Source organism: Astatotilapia calliptera, chromosome 17, assembly GCF_964374335.1.
Source record: "Astatotilapia calliptera chromosome 17, fAstCal68.1, whole genome shotgun sequence".
In the NCBI taxonomy this organism is placed as follows: Eukaryota; Metazoa; Chordata; class Actinopteri; order Cichliformes; family Cichlidae; genus Astatotilapia; species Astatotilapia calliptera.
This window is the reverse complement of record NC_137438.1, coordinates 40,047,666-40,067,472: the sequence shown is the minus strand read 5'-3', so window position 1 is coordinate 40,067,472 and position 19,807 is coordinate 40,047,666. Positions and strand designations below refer to the sequence as shown.

At 46.2% G+C, this 19,807-nt stretch overlaps 1 protein-coding gene across 4 annotated transcripts; it reads left to right on the top strand.

The window, feature by feature from the left end:
- Positions 1-81: 81 nt before the first annotated feature.
- crb1 (crumbs cell polarity complex component 1) lies at positions 82-19,341 on the top strand. Of its 4 annotated transcripts, XM_080292135.1 has the most exons (14): positions 84-228; positions 4,860-5,096; positions 5,552-5,747; positions 5,878-6,017; positions 6,199-6,381; positions 7,880-8,839; positions 9,614-10,167; positions 10,300-10,465; positions 11,612-12,530; positions 13,227-13,271; positions 13,872-13,994; positions 14,488-14,614; positions 18,323-18,560; positions 18,672-19,341. In XM_080292135.1, the coding sequence occupies exons 1-13, from the start codon at positions 147-149 to the stop codon at positions 18,539-18,541; spliced, it is 3,951 nt and encodes a 1,316-aa protein (XP_080148261.1). In that variant the 5' UTR covers positions 84-146; the 3' UTR covers positions 18,542-18,560; positions 18,672-19,341. The 4 variants fall into 4 exon arrangements, with proteins under 4 accessions (XP_026003215.2, XP_080148261.1, XP_026003213.2 ...); XM_026147428.2 differs by having other exon boundaries at positions 18,323-19,341; XM_026147430.2 differs by lacking the exon at positions 13,227-13,271 and having other exon boundaries at positions 82-228; positions 18,323-19,341.
- Positions 19,342-19,807: the final 466 nt, after the last annotated feature.

Genomic DNA, 19,807 nt, shown 5'->3' with positions numbered 1-19,807 from the left:
GGGAGCTCTTGGTGGTGCTCCAGCCAGAGAAGTGTGCATCAAGTGGATCTGGAGTTGACAACGGCGCTACTGCGAGGCAGAAACGGAGCAATCTGCAGTAAGAGCGCAGCGCATGGCTAGACTTGAGCACAGGATGGTTTCCTGTCATGATTATGGATTTAATTCGCTTTCGTCATTTTGCGTTCCTTTCATGCACACTGCTCATCTCATCACTGGTTGCGACAGAGGGTAAGTGACTCCTTTTCAGACAATTAGTGTCAGAGTTGAGTTTCAGTTACCTCGAGGTTTAGTTTATTGTCATGATATATTCAAGCCCCACACCAGATTTCTGCACTTGTCCAGTATGAAACCAGAGTGAGTTTCAGACACTGGTGATAAAATATTACATCCTAGTATTTATTCTTTTAGAATGCATTCTCAGAAACCAGCAAGAAAACCTGCATGATTATAATCGTACTTTTAGAAAGCTGTGTTGAAGCTGAGTTTATTGGTGGGCTTGCATTTCAACCGGTCCATGCTAAGAATTTTAATTACAAGACTGAGCGGTGACATCACTGACTACACTAATCTCTGCACATTTTCTAAGGATTGAAAAGCTAAAGATGACTAAAAGAGATCTAACAATGGGGGGTAGCATAGTGACCCATGAACGGGGTGGGAAGACTGGGGGTGGGTTTGGGGAGGGGGACAAAAGAGGATGCTATTTGTCTCTGCTCCTGTCCAAAACACCAAATAGCAGCATTCTTATCACCGCCAAAACAAACAGATGCATACACCAGCTACGTGCATCAGGAGATGTCAGGTGCCACGCATGTGCCATTTAAGGGCCTGCAGATAGGTCCACACAAAGACCCGTGGGAGGTATTTGCATATGAAAAAAGCCTTGCATGCTGTGGGAGGGGATGTGCAGTTGGCTGGAGCTGTATCTCAAACAGACACAAATGGCTCTGAATACTCTGAACTCGGCCTCAGGATATAGACTGAATACAGTGAGCTGAATAAAGAGTGAAATGGGAACCACCTGTTGCCATTTCAATACATTCCAATTATACTACCAACATAACATTTTTAATATAACTGAAATAACTGTCAGAATGATTGTTTCAGAGTCTATAACATATCAATATTTGTTGTAATGATACAGACATGTGGTCAGAGAATATGCTCGATCTCCATCATACCCCCCCCCCGTCCAAGTCTAGACATGTATAAGCTGCTCCTGGAGAGTCCTGCTGGCTGGCTGTGAAACTGATTGACCTCCGCCAATGACAGATAAATGATAGCTGATTTTAAAAAGATTGCGCCAAGTGGAGCCTAATTGCGCTCTTCTGAGCCTCAATAGTCTCTGAGCCTGATTGTGCTCTTTAAGGGTGTGTGAATATTATTGTAAAATCTCTGCTCACATCAGCACGACTGTATTTATAGACTCCAGCCTGTGCAATAGTAATATAAACACAAAAGAGGCAGACAAGCTTGTTGCAAAAAAAGAAAGAAAGAAAGAAAGAAAGAAAGCTTGTTAGGCTTTAATAACTTTGATAACAGCGGGAGTTTAGTAAGAGATAAAGAAGGCAAACACAGGAAACATAGGGAAGAACACTGGCAGCAAACACAGCCGAAATGATTAAAAGAGAGAAGTTAACCAGTAATGTGGAACAACGTAGAGAGAGAGACAGAACAAGACAACAACAGGGTCCAAAAGCCACCTGGTACTGCAGCGAACTCAGTTTTAGGATGAGTAAAATCTGAGTTGATTCAGCAGCAGTGACCGAATTTCAGCCTCCCCACAAATTTATCTATTGAATTTCAAATGACTTCCTGCTAAGACAGTATGAGCTGTTCAAATCGTCAAGCTCACGACGGCTGTCGTGCACACGCCGTGGGGCCTTTCTGCACACACACAATAAACAATTCTGTAGACTTTCTCCCAAAACAAAGGAGGTAATGAGGAGTGTAAAGCAAGTCCTTAATCTGGTCAGGTCGAGAGTTCCTAGGTCAGGGCTTAAAGGATAACACCTCTCTGGCTTCCTTTACTCAAGAGGTTAGAAGTGCAGACACAAGGGGGGCAGGTGGTTTCTAAAATAAGAAGAAAAAAAGAAAGATACTCAAGCAAGCTCTAACGAAGAAACTGACTGAAACTTACAGGAAAAGGCAGAAAGTCTCAAACCCCAAGGCAGGACAGTCCAATAAATGTAAAGCAGGCACTGGAACACAAAGAAGAGCACTGTGATGAACAGGCAACAGTCACAGATATAGTGACTACTGACAAGTGACTGGATGATGTATATGCAGGTGCTAAAGGTGTAACTTAATACAAACTAATAAGGCTGGAACCAAACAACGACAGAAGATTGAAAACCACAAAAACAGTTGCACCAATAAAAAAAAGTACTTTCATGCTATCTAATATCAGTGTGAATGTACTGATTAGAGTCATGGCACATTCTTTAAAACTATGAAAAACAGTACATATGATGCCCCCTTCTGCTCCATGGATGGATCTCTGAGGTTGTCCCATTTGTTCTGCCTGCAGTACAACAATTTTGAGCAGCCTTGCCTGTAGCTATTTATGTTTGATGCTTTTTTGTATATGTAAAAGCTGCAGGCAGTAAGTCTCCAGGCAGACATGATAGAGGAATTCAGTCAGGAAGAAAAATAGCAACGCTTTAACACAGATTCTAAAGAAAGTTTAGTTTTGCAGGTCACAGCGAAACTTTAACTTTTAGAGCTTGTCTGGGTGCACGAGTGACTAACAGCACAGATTTAGAATTTATGCCTGAAATCATACCGTGTGATTTTATTCCTCTTCTTCGGCTGAACCCATTTCTTTATCTACCAGACTAAAAGGGTCTCCTCATGTTGCCCAGTCATGGAAGCTGTGACTGTATGTGACTGCTGCTGATGAGGACAGAAACAAAAAAGTCTGTAAAATAAAATCTAAACATTTTTGAGTAAGATTAATATGGATGATAAGTGTTTGAGGCATGCATAACTTGATAACAGCTGCTTATAATTGCAGTTACACAAGAAAATCAAGTGCTTACCCTCTAATTACTAGTTATATCATGTCCATGCTGACATGAGAGCTAAACCCAAAGCTGTATCATTGTGCTGTTTAATCCTCCTCATTAAAACACACCATAACGAGTAGAGCAATAAATGGCTCAGATGTTCGGTTGGATGCTGTCACCATGGAAATAGAAGGAATGCTAAACCCAAACAGTGAAACTGGTTTCTGTGGCAGCCGGCCACAACGCCTTGAGAGGCCCTTGAATTTAAAGCCCTTGTTACAACAACTGCTAATCATTTTTTTCTTTAATCAAAGCTAAAGAGAGATAAAAGAGCTTTGTGTTAGACGTGATTGAAATAAAACAGATCAGGATCATTCAGTGGGCACTCGTGCAAACAGTTGTTTTGAAGTACTGTTGGACACATATTCCTTCTGGAGTGCCTCGAGACTGATAAACGTTTACCCAATACTTAAAATCTGGATCTTTTTATAGTAATGTTGTAGATATTACATGGCTGTAAGAAGACTGGATGGACAGATGGACGGATGGACATATGGATGGATGGACAGATGTATAGATAGACGGATGGAGGATAGATGGACAGATAGACAGATGGATGGAGGATGGATGGATGGATGGATGGATGGACGGACAGACGGATTGATGGATGATAGATAGATAGGCGGATGGATAGATGGATGGACAGATGTATAGATAGACAGACAGTCAGACAGACATATGGACGGAAGAATAGATGGATGGACAGAGATGGATTGATGGATGGATTGAGGATGGAGGATGGACAGAGACAGATGGAAGGAGGATGGATGGATGGATAGACGGACAGACAGACAAATAGATAGACGGATGGATGGACGGACGGACGAACAGATGGATGGATGGATGGACAGATGGATGGATGGATGGACGGACAGATGGATGGACAGATAAATGTATGGACGGACGGATGGACGGATGGATGGGCGGAAGGATGGATGGATGGACAGATAGATGGATGGACGGAAGGATGGATGGATGGACGGACGGACAGATGGACGGATGGATGGACAGATGGACGGACAGACAGATGGACGGATGGACGGACGGATGGACGGATGGATGGACGGACGGACGGACGGATGGATGACAGATAGATGGATGGATAGATAGACGGAAGGGCGGATGGATGGAGGATGGACGGATGGACACCTGCAGTGAAACATGGTGGTGGTAGTGTGATGGACCTGGATGACTTGCCATAATTGACTGAACTGTGAACTCCTGAAAATCCTGAAGGAGAGTGTCCACCCAGCTTGTGCCCTGCAGCTCAAACATACTCGAGTTATGCAGCAGGATAAAGATCTGAAACAAAGTGACCCCTGAATGGCTAAAATAGGAACTAAATGAGGAGTTTGGAGTGGGCTAGTCAAAGTACAGACTAAAATCTGATCATCATAAACTGGCATAACCTTAAACAGACTGTTCATGCTCAAAAACCCCTCTAATCTGTCTGAATTAAAACAATTCTATAAAGAAGAGCGGTGCAAAATTCCTTCACAGGGATGTGAAAGAGTCATTGGCTCATATCACAAAGGCTTGATTGCGATTCTTGCTGCCAAGGTGGCACAAACAGGTATTAGATTTACTTTCACTCTTACACAATGAGCCATGAAGCTGTGGATAACTTTTAAATGAAATCTTTATTTAAAAAACTGCATTTTGTATTTGCTCAGCTGTGAAACAAACAGAGAAAGGAGGAAAATTGTCCTACACAGCACTGCATATATTGGGTTTTACATGTGTTAATAATGTTGTTGTATTCTCATATATAAAATCACCATCTGTTCTCAGGTGCTGTTCTGGACAAGCTGCCTCAAATTGTGGACCAGTGCTCCCCAAACCCTTGCCAGAACCAGGCGATTTGTCGAACCCGTGGCGATAGCTACTCTTGTTTCTGTGTGCCGGGCTTTCAGGGTTCTCACTGTCAGATTGATGTGAACGAGTGTGCTTCACAGCCCTGCAGGAACGGAGGAACCTGTGAGGACAGAGTGGGTCGATTCTCCTGTCTGTGCTCTCCTGGTTTCACAGGTCAGCATCTTTATGTAAAGCCACATCATTTCAATCCTAAAATATGTTATTGGGAACTAAAGAATCCTACACAGTTTTAGTTATTCAAGAAAACAGTGTCAAAAATGTGTTACCTCAGTTTAAATGTGTTTTGTCTATATTAAATGCCATCCATGTTAGTAGCTGTTGAATGGACCATGAGAGCATTAATCACCTTTTTTTTAGGGATACAGTAAAGGAAACATTGCATATGTTGTTTTCCCTTCCATAGTTTGAGTGTTTTTGGGAAAACAACAAAAAGCTTTGCTATGAGATAAAAGAGGAATCCTCACAGCACAGCACAGCACAGCACAGCACAGCACAGCACAGCACAGCACAGCACAGCACAGCAGTCCACATGAAAGCTTTCTTCGTTTCCACCCTCTGCCCTCAGGCTCGCCTGCCCTCTGACATCTGTACCGCTTTGATGTTCACAGGTGCAACTTGTGAGATCCAGATTGACGAATGTCAGTCACGGCCATGCCTCAACGGAGGCAGTTGCCATGACTACGTTGGTGGCTTCACTTGCACCTGTCTCACCGGTTTCCAAGGACAACGGTGTGAAATCAACACTGATGAGTGCCAAGAGCACCCTTGCCAAAACAGGGCTCTGTGTATAGATGGAGTGAATGAGTAAGTAGTGTGGTCTTTCAAAAATGAGTAGCTTCTAATGAGATCTATAAACAAAGCAAAGGAAATGTTTTAAATAACTTTATTAATATAAATTACAAACACCGACTGTCTTGTTATGTGATTGTCTCAGTTACAGCTGTGACTGCTCTCAAACAGCCTTCACCGGCCCACACTGTGAGACACCTCTACCGCCTTGCTACTCTGAACCCTGCTTTAATAGCGCCATCTGTAAGGACAATGGAGGGAACTACACCTGTGAATGCTGGCCTGGTAAAGGAAGCTCTTCTCTTGGTCAAATAATGTGGAGAATAATAAACAAGGACACTGAGGCATTTGAACTTATTCACACCTGAAAAACAACAAGCTCTGTCCAGAACAGCCTGTCCCCGTGTCATCTTTAATGAACATCATATGTAGTGTTGATCACATTAAATATCCTTCCTCGTTCCAGGGTTTGAGGGCCGTCATTGTGAGACAGACATCAGTGAGTGTGGCAGCGGCCCTTGCAGAAATGGCGGCAGCTGCATTGAGAGATCTTGGCATGCCTTGTATGGCAGTGAGCCTCTTCTGCCTGAAAGCTATGACCACAAACAGTCTGCAGGTTACATCTGCAGGTGTCCCCCAGGAACAACAGGTAGGTCATTTTCGTTTGACAAACTGAACCGGTCATATCTCAGTCAATCACGGTTTGAAAGACTTGGACTCTGACACGTATGAATGGATCTGTGTTCATAATGACCGACCTCCAAAAATCACCAAAGTTGTGCTGATTCACAAATTTTGAGCCGGCATGTTGAACTTCTCTGAGAATCCAGACGTGATCGAGCATAACATTGAAGCACTAAACGAATTATTCTGTTCATAACTGTAATGTGGCATCTGAATAAAGAGCTTGTAATCATTAACAAACCATGTTAATTGAGGGCAGTGATCTAAAAGATATACATGCCTTCGCACGGTTCCACTTTTTAAAGAGTTAATTGATCAGAAAAAGCAAGATCAGCTTGAAGAAATGAAGATGAAGGAATACGCGGTGTCTTCAGATGGATCCAGAAACAGGACCATGGACAGCGTTTATGCCCAGATTAAAATGACAGCATGAACAGCTGTCAGGTGCTGAAATGTGCTCACCGTGGTGCCCCCTGGTGGTAGTTTAAAAACACACACAAACACACTTTGTCACACTAACTAAATCTAAAATAAATGTAGAATATTTGGTGAGTAGGTACAGCTGACCGCATGTTACTTAAGCGGTAACATAATATACAGTAAGTGTTGGCGTTTCTGAGGGAAACACAGCAGCGGGCTTGTTTCATCAAATTAAAGTTTTCTTTCTGTTGGAAAAGCTTCAAATTCTGCTTGCGCAAGACTGCTTGATCCGGGGGCGTCGGTACGAAGTGTGAGCTGATGCCTGCTGAGACTGTGTTCTAGAAATGGACTCTGCAAGTTGCAGGGCACTGACTCAGTAAGGTGGCCAAATAGCATTAGCTTAATCCCCGGGGATGTGGCTTTTCTGGTCTCCTGACTGCAGCTATTCAGCCCTTCATGCTTTAGAGAAGCAGACAAGGATCAGGCGTCCACCGTGAGGACCCGTAAACACACACACCACATAACATGGTGCTGTTAGACAACTTTGAGGCTTTTCTGGGGGGAAACCTGACGGCATGATGTGGACACCTGCGCCATGGATTTTGGGGATTTGGTTGCTTGGAACAGGTAACAGCGGTACCAGTAGCTTTAGTATTACATAATACACATTGAGTTACACCTGTCTGTCATCTTTGCTTATTGCCTAATCAAAACAAGTAACTTGTGACTGATTGAATTTGACCTACAGCATGTGCGTAGAGCTGTACATACAAACGTAAAGAGAGGAAACTGTGCTGTGGTGGTGTAGAGGGCAAAAAACAAAGCAGGTGTGTTGATGTTTAACAGCTGAGAGTCAGGTGGGCTCACTTGACTGCAGAAGATAGTTTACCTGGTACCACGAGTGGTAAACAGGGAGACAAGTGTAGTGGGAATAATAATCCAGAACCTCATTTATACCTGGAAACATGTCTGTTGTTATATAACAGCTGTAGTAACAGTGTTTAATTGTGTGTACGTGTTTGTGCTGTGTGCCTCTTTTACAGGCTCCCTCTGCCAGGAGGTGATAAACCAGTGCGAGCCCAGTCCGTGCCAGAATGGGGGCAGATGCGAGGGTCACATTGGGGGCTACACCTGCCACTGCCTCAAGCCCAGTCGTGATGGCATCCTCTACGGAGGTGTTAACTGCGATGTGAAGTTAGTGGGTTGTGAAGGCCATGAATGCCAGAACCAAGGCTCCTGCTCTCCTTTCCTGTTGGATGGGACTCATGGATACACCTGTTCCTGCTCACCTGGGTACGCCGGGCCTCTCTGTATGACCCCTACAGCTTTTACCTTCGAGCGCAAAGGTTACTTGCTGCTGGAGAGCCCCCTAGTGGATACTGAAGTGACTTGCAACATCACTCTCAGCTTCAAGACTTTTCTGCCTAGAGCTCTGTTGTTTCACACCATCACAAGCGGTCTGCAGCTGAGCCTGGAGCTGGAGGGGGGGCAGCTGCGTCTCACGCTGAGGAGGGAGGCCTCTGCTGAGGCGGAAAGCCCGAGCCAGGTTCTCGAGCTTCCGCACAACGTCACAGATGGAAAGTGGTATTCTGTAGAGGCTGTGCTTGGAAACTGGGTGCTAAGCCTTAAACTGCTAGATGATGCTGTGGGGTGTGCGAGCCAGTCGTGCCACAAAGCGGCCGCAGTCCAAAGCTGGCTGGTGGGGTTTGTTTCATCCCCTCAGAGCACTTTTGTTGGAGGAATGCCTCGAGACTCGAGCGGCCTCAGCGAGTACGATGCGTTTACTCCATTCATCGGATGCATGCGGGACGTGTTTGTGGACTGGCAGCTCGTCATCCCCGAGCAGTGGCTGAGCGACTCAGCTGTCAACGTGTCCCCGGGCTGCAGCTACAGGGACCGCTGCCTGGATGTGCCGTGCCAAAACAAAGGAGAGTGCGTAAACATGTGGCAGAGCTACGAGTGCCGGTGTGCCAGGCCTTATGAGGGGCACGACTGTGAGGAGGGTAAGTTTGCAACCATAAGACACGGGGAGTGATTTAACCCACTTGTTGGGCATGCAGGACAGAACTCAAGGTCTCGCTTATCAAATTCCAAAAGTGGCGCACTAAAAGCACCTTTAGCTGCTTGGGTGAGTCAGGAGACACGAGGTCGGAGATGAAGTCTGTCAAAAGTCACGCTAAAGGGGAAGATCCTCTTATGTGAAGAACTAGATTAAGGCAATCTATTTTGGGACTGACATGCAAGCAAATGCCGGACTGTAAAATAGCGAGTGCTCAGTAAACCAATGGCTGCTGCGATCGATACATCATAACCTGAACAATAAATGTTGAAGGTTTGAACAGTTTTCATCAGTTTTCCCTCCATAGCTGCTTCAAAGACTGTTGAGTCTTTCAAAGAAGATTACTGATGGGCGGATTTAGACCAACATTTACTTGCACATCAACCAAACACCTACTCAAACCTGCTAACATATACAAGTTTTTTAGATTAGGGTGGAAAGTGCTGACAGGCCTAAACTTCCACCTGATAGACTCATTGTTAAGCGAGCTTAGCGTAGACCAATAAGAACGTCCTTTTGTGGAAAAACCCCTCAGCTGTTCAATACTTCAGATTTCAGAGGACAGATGGAGAAATCAGAACTTTTCACCTGACCCAATGATAAAAAGCACAGACTCCTTCTTTCACAGTGCTGACGAGCTGAAAAGCTCTAAAGGTCTTTTTATGTACCGACATTCATCCAGCTCACTTGTTGTTCACCCCTTTGTTGCTTTCTGCAGAACATGTGACTGCCCGCTTCGGGAACGAGGACGCTTACAGTTTTGCAGCGTTCACCGTCACTGATGACCTGGTCGACAACTTCTCCATCTCCTTCTTCCTGCGCACGCGGAGGAGCGGCGGGCTCCTCTTGGTGCTTGCCAACAGCAGCAACGCTTACCTGCACGTGTGGTTGGAAGGTGGCGAGGTCTCAGTTCAGCTCGATAAATACGAAAGCCTGAAGTCAGCGGATGCGATTGACGATGGGGAAGCCCACTTTGTGAGCGTAGAGGTGGCGGCGGATGGTCTTATCGTGCTGTATGTGGGGGCTCAGGAACAGGGGCGTGTGGAGGTGAGGCCGGTCGGTGTCCAAGCAGGTGACACGGTGTATGTGGGAGGTATGCTGGAGGCGAAGGAGACCGCGGCGTTCGGTGGATATTTCAAAGGCTGCGTTCAGGACCTGAGGATCAGCGACAGGAGGCTGCAGTTCTTTGGGTTGGACACTACAGTGAGATCTTATCCTCTTGAGATCATGGAGAACGTAACTGTGGGGTGTTCTGGAGACAACATCTGCAGTGTGAGTGAACACCCTGCACACAGTGTTGGTGTAGTACGTGTGGACATTACACAGATATTAAATCTATATTGTAATTCTGAAATCAAATCCGTAGCACAAACCTAAAACAAATTCCCCGTATCTCTTTGTCAGAGGAATCCATGTCTCAACGGGGGGGTGTGCTACTCCAAGTGGGACGACTTCACCTGTACCTGCCCCCCCAACACATCAGGGCGGCGCTGTGAAGAGGTGAAGTGGTGCGAGCTGTCCCCGTGCCCCACAGATGCAGAGTGCAGGATGCTGAACCACGGCTATGAATGTGAGTGACCTTCGAGGATTTGTCAGTTACAAAAGCAGAGCTGTTTTAAAGTCACTTGAAGTGGTGCCAAGTCAAGTCCAAGTGCCTTCAAAGGCAAAGCGAAGGTCGAGAGTAATAAACAGACACCGCACTGAACGATAAGCTCTGAATGATTTCCTTTTGCATAAGCGGGATCCAGTATTCTGGGCTAAAAGTGTTTCTCTGCTACGTAAGAGCCCAGTGAATGTACGTTACCGAATCTTTGACCTTGTTTGTTTAATTAGCCTCTATGGTCTTAATTGGCTACTATGTAACCAAGTGACTCAACGCTGTTATATACTGGCCTTAATCTGCCCACACAGTATTCCCTATGTGATCCGTAAAGTAGGATCTGTCTGATGCCAGCTTATCCTCTTTTTGGAATTAGTGATGATTTGCTGTGTGTCTCCATTATTACAGAGATACAGATATTTACTGCTTGTATTTCCAGTAAATACTGTTATCAAGACAGGTAGCTGTCATACTGTAATACTGCCGACTAAAGGTGGGAGTCATCAGACACCCCACAATACGATACTCTCGCAGTTCACTTACAGTTTTTAACATTTTGCGATTTATCACCTTTTTTCAACAATTATATCCACAAACTTTGTCAGTATTTGTTTTATCCAATAAGATAAACTTCACTGAGATTGTCGAGCACGCCAACACTAAGGCGGAGTCAGTCTGTCATCAGTCTGTGATTGAACGGGGTCTGGTTGGCCATTACATGCAGTCTGTTTCTCATAATGCAGCAATTAACTGTGATAAACTGGTGAAAATCACACATCAGTAGCTGTGATTAAAGACACTCAGCAACCTGCTGGTCTGTGGAAATACAACCAGCAGAGTCGTGTTCAATAATAATTCAATACTAAAAAGTGTTTGTGATTTTCTCAGGATTTTAGATTTAAGTGTATCTAATAAAAACCGTTATTTTTCTATGATGTTGTCACGCTGATACAGTGTAGCGCTGGATCAGTCCCTCCACACTGACACGTTTACTATTTTGATTCAGGAAATCAGTGCTCGGTAAATGACATGCCAACTAAAACACAACAAAAACATTTATGACAAAGTGAACGCTGTGCAAATATTCACGGCAGGTATTGTGTCCTCGTCTCCTAGGTTACTCCAATGCAACTTTCCTGAACGACAGCACCGTGCTGTCCTACCGGGGGAACGGTCGCATATCCCGCAACCTGACAAGCCTCTCCCTAAACCTGCGCACACGGAGGCGTAAAGCAGCGATCCTACATGCCGAGGAGGGCTCTGCTTTCATCACGGTCTCCATCCAAGATGGTTTCCTCTTCGTGGAGCATCAGAGCACCTACGAAGAGGAGGGCGTATCTACGGTCAGCCTGAGCACCAGGAGCAGTGTCAGCGACGGCGAATGGCACAGTGTCCACTTTCTCATGGCAGCACCGTGGGAGCAAACCTCTCGGTGGACTCTGGTGCTCGATGAAGACGTCGAAGAAGCCAGCACTTCCACCAGCCGAGGAGGCAACCTGGACTTCCTCAGAGAGGGGGTGGACATCTTCTTGGGGGGACTGGCCCCTGACAACGGCTGGTCCCTCGCCGGTTGTCTGGGCACCGTGGAGCTGGGTGGGATCGCCCTTTCTTACTTTGGCTCTTCTGGCGTGAACCTCCCCCGCATGCAGGAGGAGCAGTTCGTCCAGACGTCGCCGCAAGCGCCGCTCGTCGGCTGCAGCGGGGCCTCTGTGTGTTATCCAAACCCTTGTCTGAATGGCGGGGAGTGCCAGGACCTCTTCAACGCATACAACTGCAGCTGCCCCGAGGGCTGGGCCAGGAGACACTGCGACTTCTTCTTGGACACCTGCGCTTCGAATCCCTGCGTTCACGGCAACTGCAGCGTCGCCGGGTGGAGCTACGAGTGCACCTGTGAGCTCGGCTACACGGGCGCGAACTGCGAGGAAGAGGCTGACATGTGCAAAAACCACCTGTGCGCCCACGGCGGCACCTGTCTGCACGGGCCCGACAGGTACGCCTGCCTCTGTGCGGAGAACTACACCGGACCTCTCTGCAAGTAAGTTTAGCTGTTTGCTAAGGTAAGTCGTAAAGCAGCGAAGCAGAGCAGAGTGAAATAAAACGTTAGTGGGCGGGTGTGCAAAATGCAGATGAGCAAAGAGGGAAAGAAATCCCCTTATTAATATTTCACTCTTCAAAGATGACTTTGTGAAGTGCAGTGAAAGCTGTGGTTAGAAACACAAAATGCACAAATAAATGCTACAAAATTGCACCAACAGGGGACTGCAGCACAACACAAACACAATTGTTCACTGCAAAATGTCTCCACATCTCTGCCTCTGTTCAGCATTTCAACCACGCCTGCGGTGAGCGCCTCAGAAGCTGCATTTCTATTCTAGTGTCAGCCAGAAAAAGGCCCCAGTCTGCTCACTACACAAGGCTCTCTGGTTCAGCGCCAGTTTCTTCCCCCCTCTGTCATCTCGCGTTCGCCTCTGAGACCCAGCGGGGGGAACGCCTCCAAGCATTTATCCTGTAAACACACAGCCTCTTGCATTTTGCCTCCGTTTTTTTGTTTCTTGCACACCTTTGCAAGTGTCTCGCTAAGCAAGCCACACCAGTCAAGCTATCTCCCTTTACTGGGAACATCCAGGCTGCTTTAAAGTTTGTGTGTGAAAACAACTTCCTTTTGTTTGTCTCGTTTGTTTGCGCCTCTTTCTTCCTCCCCTCACCATCTTTCTCTCTGTTTCCTCTGCAGCGAACGCGTTGAAGAAATTCCGTGGTACATTGTTGTCAGAAATGTGTGAGTTGTTGTTTTTTGGTGGCTTTTTTTACTATTATTATTTTATTTTTCACGTGTTCCCAGGTGTTTGTTTCCTGTTAGATATTTGTCTCTCAAATGTCAGCTGTGAAGCCTTCCCTCGTTTTTGTTTTTTGTGGAACAAAATGCAAAGCAAAGGCAAATATTAGCACTTTTAAAAGTGAGCCAACCACTTTTTCAAATGAGTGACAGCTGTAGTTTAAAATGATCAAATTGTTCAAATGAGAGTGTGTTTTGTAACCGTTGAGGGATGAGCTTCAAGTTGCCGGCAGAGCTGTTGATGCTTGAGGCAAACAGAAGGTTACAGAGGCCAAAGAGAAAGAAGTTGGCTTTTTCATTCCTGCACGTGTGATTTGACGTCCTGCTGGTGACTCGTTGCCAGAGGGCTATAATCTTGTTATCCTGGTCGCTTCTTAAGTCTCTTTGTCTCCCCTGTGGGGAACAGCAGGAGGCTGAATAATGCACCTCCCGCTCGGCCATCTCTTCTGCTTCCGGCAAACATAAAGCCAGAGAACCAAATCTGCTGAACATTTCAATGCGAGCTGCAGACTGACAAAGTTGTGCTTTAAACTTTTCCAACAGAAGGCCAAAGCTTCCTGTTTCTGTGTGCGGCGACGACACCAGAAATTACACCTGCTTCAATGGAGGCAACTGCACCGAGCGCGAGCTCTCCTGCGACTGTCCACCAGGCTTCATCGGGCACCGGTAGGAAACAAGACAAATACATATTGTCACCATGTCAGATTGTGGAATTACTGCAAGTTACAGCAACTCATCTATGAAGTGGCAAACGACGTAACGTCACAGATCACCAAGTCGCAGAGCGCTGAAGCTTTTGTGCGTAAAAGTCTCCAACGCTTCCAAACCTCCTCTGACATGAACATCGGCACAAAATCTGCGTGCAAGATTCCTCCGGCTCGGGCTTCCATGGCCGAGCAGCTCCTGTGCAGTTTCTTTGATCCGTGTAGTGTCTCACGTCATGCCTGATATTAGTGCCTCCTCCACCCAAAGAGGATAAATAAATGGTGCAGATTCTCTTACCTCTTTTCCTCTAATGTAATGCTGGGAACTTTTGGGAACTATCCAATATTACACCAGGTTTAAGAACAATAGAACGTCAATAGAATTTGTGGACTCTATCTGCATTTCATTGAAGTGAGGCTGTGGTCTGAGTTCTTCCGTGATGCTGTGGTTTCAGGTGCGAGCAGGAGGTCGACGAGTGCAAGTCCAACCCGTGTCTGAACGGAGGCTATTGCCGCAACCTCATCAACAAGTTTGTCTGCGTGTGCGACATGAGCTACGCCGGAGACGTGTGCCAGACGGACGTAAGCGACATTTACTTTTACGTGGCTTTGCTCTTGTGGCAGAACCTCTTCCAGCTGCTCTCCTACCTGATCCTCAGGCTGGACGACGAGCCAGAGGTGGACTGGGGAGGAAACGACTGAGTCTGTGCGTGCACGTGCGTCAGGGTGCTTTCAAATGGGTGATTGATTGATCGGGCTATAATCCAAAACACTCCACAGAACTTCTCTGGTCTGTTACCACAGAACGACTTGTGCCTTAAAATTATACTATTAAATAAGCGGCACCTTATTAAATATAGTTATGTACCTGCATATATGCATATTATTAAACGTACACGTTGCAGTAGATGATAAGAAACAGTATCACAGACGAGGTGATGGTGTTTCGTCGCAGCTAAAGGTCATAACCAATCACAATCCTCTTGGCATCACCTGTCACGTTTCCCTCACCGTGTCCAGGACATAGTCCAGACCGACAGTACAGAGAAGAAACAGATGAATCTGAGGGTTATTGTTTCGTGTAGGGAAGCACTTAGTGAGGTGAGGAACATTACGGATACCGGAGTTATTTATACGGTTCCTCCGTGAAGCTATCCTGTCAGTCTCGTCTGAACTGGATTCTGGGAGCTCCGTGCGGATCCATTTGTGAACTATGAAAAACAGTGTTGTAGTTACAAAAGCACCTAGAGGGGCTAGAAGACAACAAGATGTCTCGCTTTGTTCTTGATGTGCGTTCAGAGCACTGCGCCGACTGACTGACTGACTACTGTGTGCTGTTTTGTACCAAAGAAGGAGTTTTTCGTCTCTAAAACACTTTGCTGTCTGAGCCGCAGATATTTTAAGCCTAAATTCTCTCGTGGCCCCGCGCCAACGCTTCCTATCAACATTCACCGCTGCTGTGGTCACCGTTTCGTTGCATTTTGTATGTCTCTCTCTCTCACTGTAGACTTTTGTGTGTTTATTGTTTGTCGTTCAGTCTTGTTGTGCTGACATCATGCTGCATGATCCATGTAACTTCTTGTTTGTCTGTTTCCTCCATCATAATCCATCGTTGTGTCCTGTCTGCCTGTCGTCTCTCTGTTTGTTCTTGTCAAATAAAAACCTTTCAGCCTTGATTGTTTTGTACTCGTCTGTCCTCTTTGTTTCTCTCGACTAACTTGTTCTTCACATAATCGCACATTTTGTCCGTTTCCCTTCAAAAATCCATATTAGGAGAAATTACAGCTGAAGGTCAAACTCTTCTCAGTGATTTTCTAAGTGTGTGTTTGCGTTTGAAGGAGTGGACACACTGAGGTCAGGTGGTAGCTGCCACACCAAACATAGACTCTTAATCTCATTTAGCAAGATGCCGAGTGAGTTTATCCCAGAATAGCCACAAGTGCACACAAACACACAAACACAGCGCACAGCTACAGCGTTTTTATCTGTGCATGAAGGACAGGCTCACAGTTTTTCACATCTAGTCTTAAAACCGCTGTTTGGAAGTTTTGCTTTCTCATTTGTCATCAGTAACAGAGGCACTGCTGCTGCACTCGAACCTCAGATTTCCCCATCCTGACACAATGCTCTGTGTTTTGACTGAATGACTGACCAATGTGTATGAAGGGAAGGCTTTAAATTATAGTTAAATGAATGTTTAATGCCGTACTTACCAGGGAAAGTCAGGTCTTTGCAGATATAGATGAATATAATGGAAAACTACCACAAAGGAAATTAAGCGGCAGTACATCCTGAGAAATTTACATCTATTTCTGCTAAAATTATTTTTACATTTCAAACATGAGGCAAATAAAGTGAAACTGCATAAAAATAGCTAAAATAGTCAGATATGGCTATAAAAAGGTAAATCTATGGATGCACTGAAAGCTAAAAACTATTACCAGACAGAGCAGCTGACGTAACACAACACAATAGTAGATAAAGACCATCACCATGAGAACAACGCTTTCGTTTTATACTTGTTATAATTTCTTAACAAGAGGGTTGGAAATATAAATATAATGGGACTAAGTGATAATTAGGTCATACGGATAGTTTATTGTATCTGTGGGTTGGAAGATGTCAGACGGTGCTGGGATCTGGTCACACATGCGTCTGCGACTCCTCCGGCCTCAGTGTCCTGAAGATTACCAGTGTAATCCTCACATACTTCTGTGCATGCAGCGGCCTCTCCGTGTACACCTGCTCTCTTCCATCTTGTATTTTTACAAGTCTGCGTGCGTGTGTGTGTGTGTGTGCTCTGCAAGCGCAGGTAGTTTCGGGGGGAGGAAATGGGAGGCAGTTTTTCAGCGTCGGCACTGATGTGGCCATCCTTGGAGCGCGAGATAAGCACAGAGGAAGAAATGTGCTTTGCCAGCAAAAAAGCAGCATCTGGCGCTGAAGTGCACTTTCAGCAGAGAGCTGGTGGCATTCACACAAGTTGGGTCTTCTTCACAGAAACCTATGAGGGCAGCTTATCTGGCAGCCACACACACACACAGCAGGCTGATAGTGCTGACAGCAGGGAAGCACTGCTGCCGCCGTCTCTGTGTGCGGAGCCGCTCTGCAGAGGCTTCAGGGTGGCCTCGACACGTACCTTAGAGACTGGTTAGTTAGACATCTCTGGGTCTGTGTGTGGCAGTCGGTGACTGATGGCGGGTCCTGGCTGCAGGCTGCTCCAGCTCGCTTGTGTCACACTCGCTCTGACAGGCGAGTGTGCTGCAGTGACAGGTAAGCACTTTCCAGGAGTCAACAAAGAACCTGTAGCGAGGGGGGAAGAAACTAATGTCTACAGCATCAAGCGTGAGCGCAGAAGTTATTTTTTGCCTCGGGATACGGATGGTTGTGTTTTTATTAGAATTATGTTTCCATGTTGATTGCTCGCTGTAAAGTTTGCTGACTTCTGAGATAATTTTTCGCAGCCCCGTGTGTCGGTTATGAAGATGCTGTCAGCAAGTGTTACCGAGTGAGACTTACAGCTGTTGTGCTGTTGTAGCAGGTGCTCAGAGAATCACAACTATCACACCAACCAGCACAGCTGATGTAGGTTTAAGGGCATCTGCTGCTCAGCTTCCCCCTGCTGGAAAGCTTAAGTACATCCTGATTCGTTGGGGTCTGACTGGTGAGCGGCTTCTGTGCGTTTGCGTGCAGGATGCTGCATTCTGCATGTGTGCGAGGCTCAAACGGCCACAAGTCTGAGTGACATAAGAATATTAGCAAGTCATCAAAGTCCACAGATACAACTCAGACTCTGCAGCTTTCAGTGCTGCTTTGAAGGAGCTGTGTGCGTATGTTTGCTCGAGTTATTTTGGGCATGTGTGTGTGCTGATGGGATCCTCGGCAAAGATTGCGCCTGTGTGTGTGATCCTTCACAGACGGAGCGTGCTCCACACAGCTCGCCGGTGACCGCCGTGCTGGCACCGTATCTGGTTGGCTTGGCAATCGCGGTGGCGATGCTGGGGCTGACGCTCGCGCCAGCCAAACTGCGAGAGAGGCGGCAGACGGAGGGAGGTTTGAGTCCGCGGCAACTCGAGGCTCCTGGTGGTCGCAACCCACCTGCTGAGCTGGGAAACACATCCATCAACACTTTGGCAGCACACTTGGAGCGCCTGGTGTAGCGTAAAGGAGTCAGGAGAGGAAGGGAGTGTGTGAGAAATGGAGGCGGGGGAATAAAGCATGTGTTCTCAAAAACATTGGCACGAGCCGTTTTTCTCTCTCTCCCTGACTCGTCCCTGTCTTTCTTCTCCTCAGCTGACCTCGGAGGGTTTGACCTCTGACCTCTTGCTGTCTATCAGTCTGGGGTCCGTCGTCCTGTTGCTGGCCATCGTCCTGACCTCTGTGGGTGCGGTAGTAGCCCTAAATCGCCGCGCCACCCACGGCACCTACAGTCCCAGCCGGCAGGAGAAGGAAGGGTCGCGGGTGGAGATGTGGAGCATCACGCAGCCGCCGCCCATGGAGAGACTGATTTGAGATGCAGAACGTGGTCCAGGTAGCAATGAAAAATAAGTGGTGCAGTTTGAACAGGAAGTCTGGAGCTCAGTGGAGACGCGGAGGCTCCACGTTAAATCACTGCCGCCTGTCTTTATTTGCATATACGCAGGAAGATCTCTGCGTTTTCATTTCCAGCACCTTCATCCATCTTTGTGATGCTTTGCACCTGGTTCCACACAAGCATACCCATCTGCGTGTGTCACATCTCTGTGCCTGATCCATATATTTAGGATTGATGGAGCAGCGAACGCTGAAAGGAAAAAACGCGCTGGAATTTAGGGCACATGAACGCATCGTCTTTGAGCCTCATTTGGAAACAAGTCAGGATAAACCTGCTACTGTTCTGCATGTTCTGTGAATGAATGAATCAAACATACTGCTCTGCCTCTCAGTAACACATCAATCATGAAAGCACCGTGAGTGTGTATAAGGAAGGGTTGGTTATGATCAAGTACATTAGAATAGGCCACGATGTCTGCACACTGGGCCCCTCTGCGGTGTAGAGGTGGAAGCTATAAAAGCTTCATGGGATTCGTTTCCAACAGGACGATTATAGACTGTTTGTGTGTTTCTGATGAATCCACTTTGGTGCCAAGTTAATTTTTCAGTGGCAACTCTTTAGTCCCAGATTCATGTTTTAGGATTAGTAGCATTATATTTGTCTAGGCAGCCATTGAAGTTGTACATACTGTAATGATGATTTTTATTACTGTGATTTTTCCATTTTCAACTTTTGAGTTCGATCAAAATGTTTATTAAACTGAGTTTGTTGTCATTCATTCGACGTCTACAAAGCAGAACGTCTGTAATTCCATCCTCGGAATATGGAAGCCCGTTTCCGCCACTAAATAAAAACAAAACAGCTAGTATCCATAACTCAAAATTTCGAGTTATTTTCTCAAAATCTTGAGTTAGCTCTGCCAATCAAAAATATATGCGAATGAGGTCGCCTTCTTGTTACCCGGAAGCATATGGAGCAGAGGAGCGCGCACTCAAAAACGGATCCCAACAAATTGGCGCTTTCGCGAGTACGTTTGCTGATAGTAACACCATGTGATTCCGCTAATAACACAAGGATTTCATCATTTGTGAAGCCAGGCTGAAAACACTCAGCAATCTGTGCAATCACGACTTGATGTAATACCGGTAGCTTAGCTGTAGCATTTGTAGCTGATGGCTTCAGCTTCCGGGTAACGAGGAAATGACGTCATTCACATAGATTACTGATTGGCAGCGCTAACTCGA

Bases quoted from the DNA above. Each gene is read 5' to 3' on its own strand.
- crb1 (XM_080292135.1), top strand. From the start codon at position 147: ATGATTATGGATTTAATTCGCTTTCGTCATTTTGCGTTCCTTTCATGC. The intron at 10,466-11,611 runs GTGAGTGACCTT...CTCGTCTCCTAG, and splicing joins GCTGAACCACGGCTATGAAT to GTTACTCCAATGCAACTTTC. The intron at 13,995-14,487 runs GTAGGAAACAAG...CTGTGGTTTCAG, and splicing joins CCAGGCTTCATCGGGCACCG to GTGCGAGCAGGAGGTCGACG.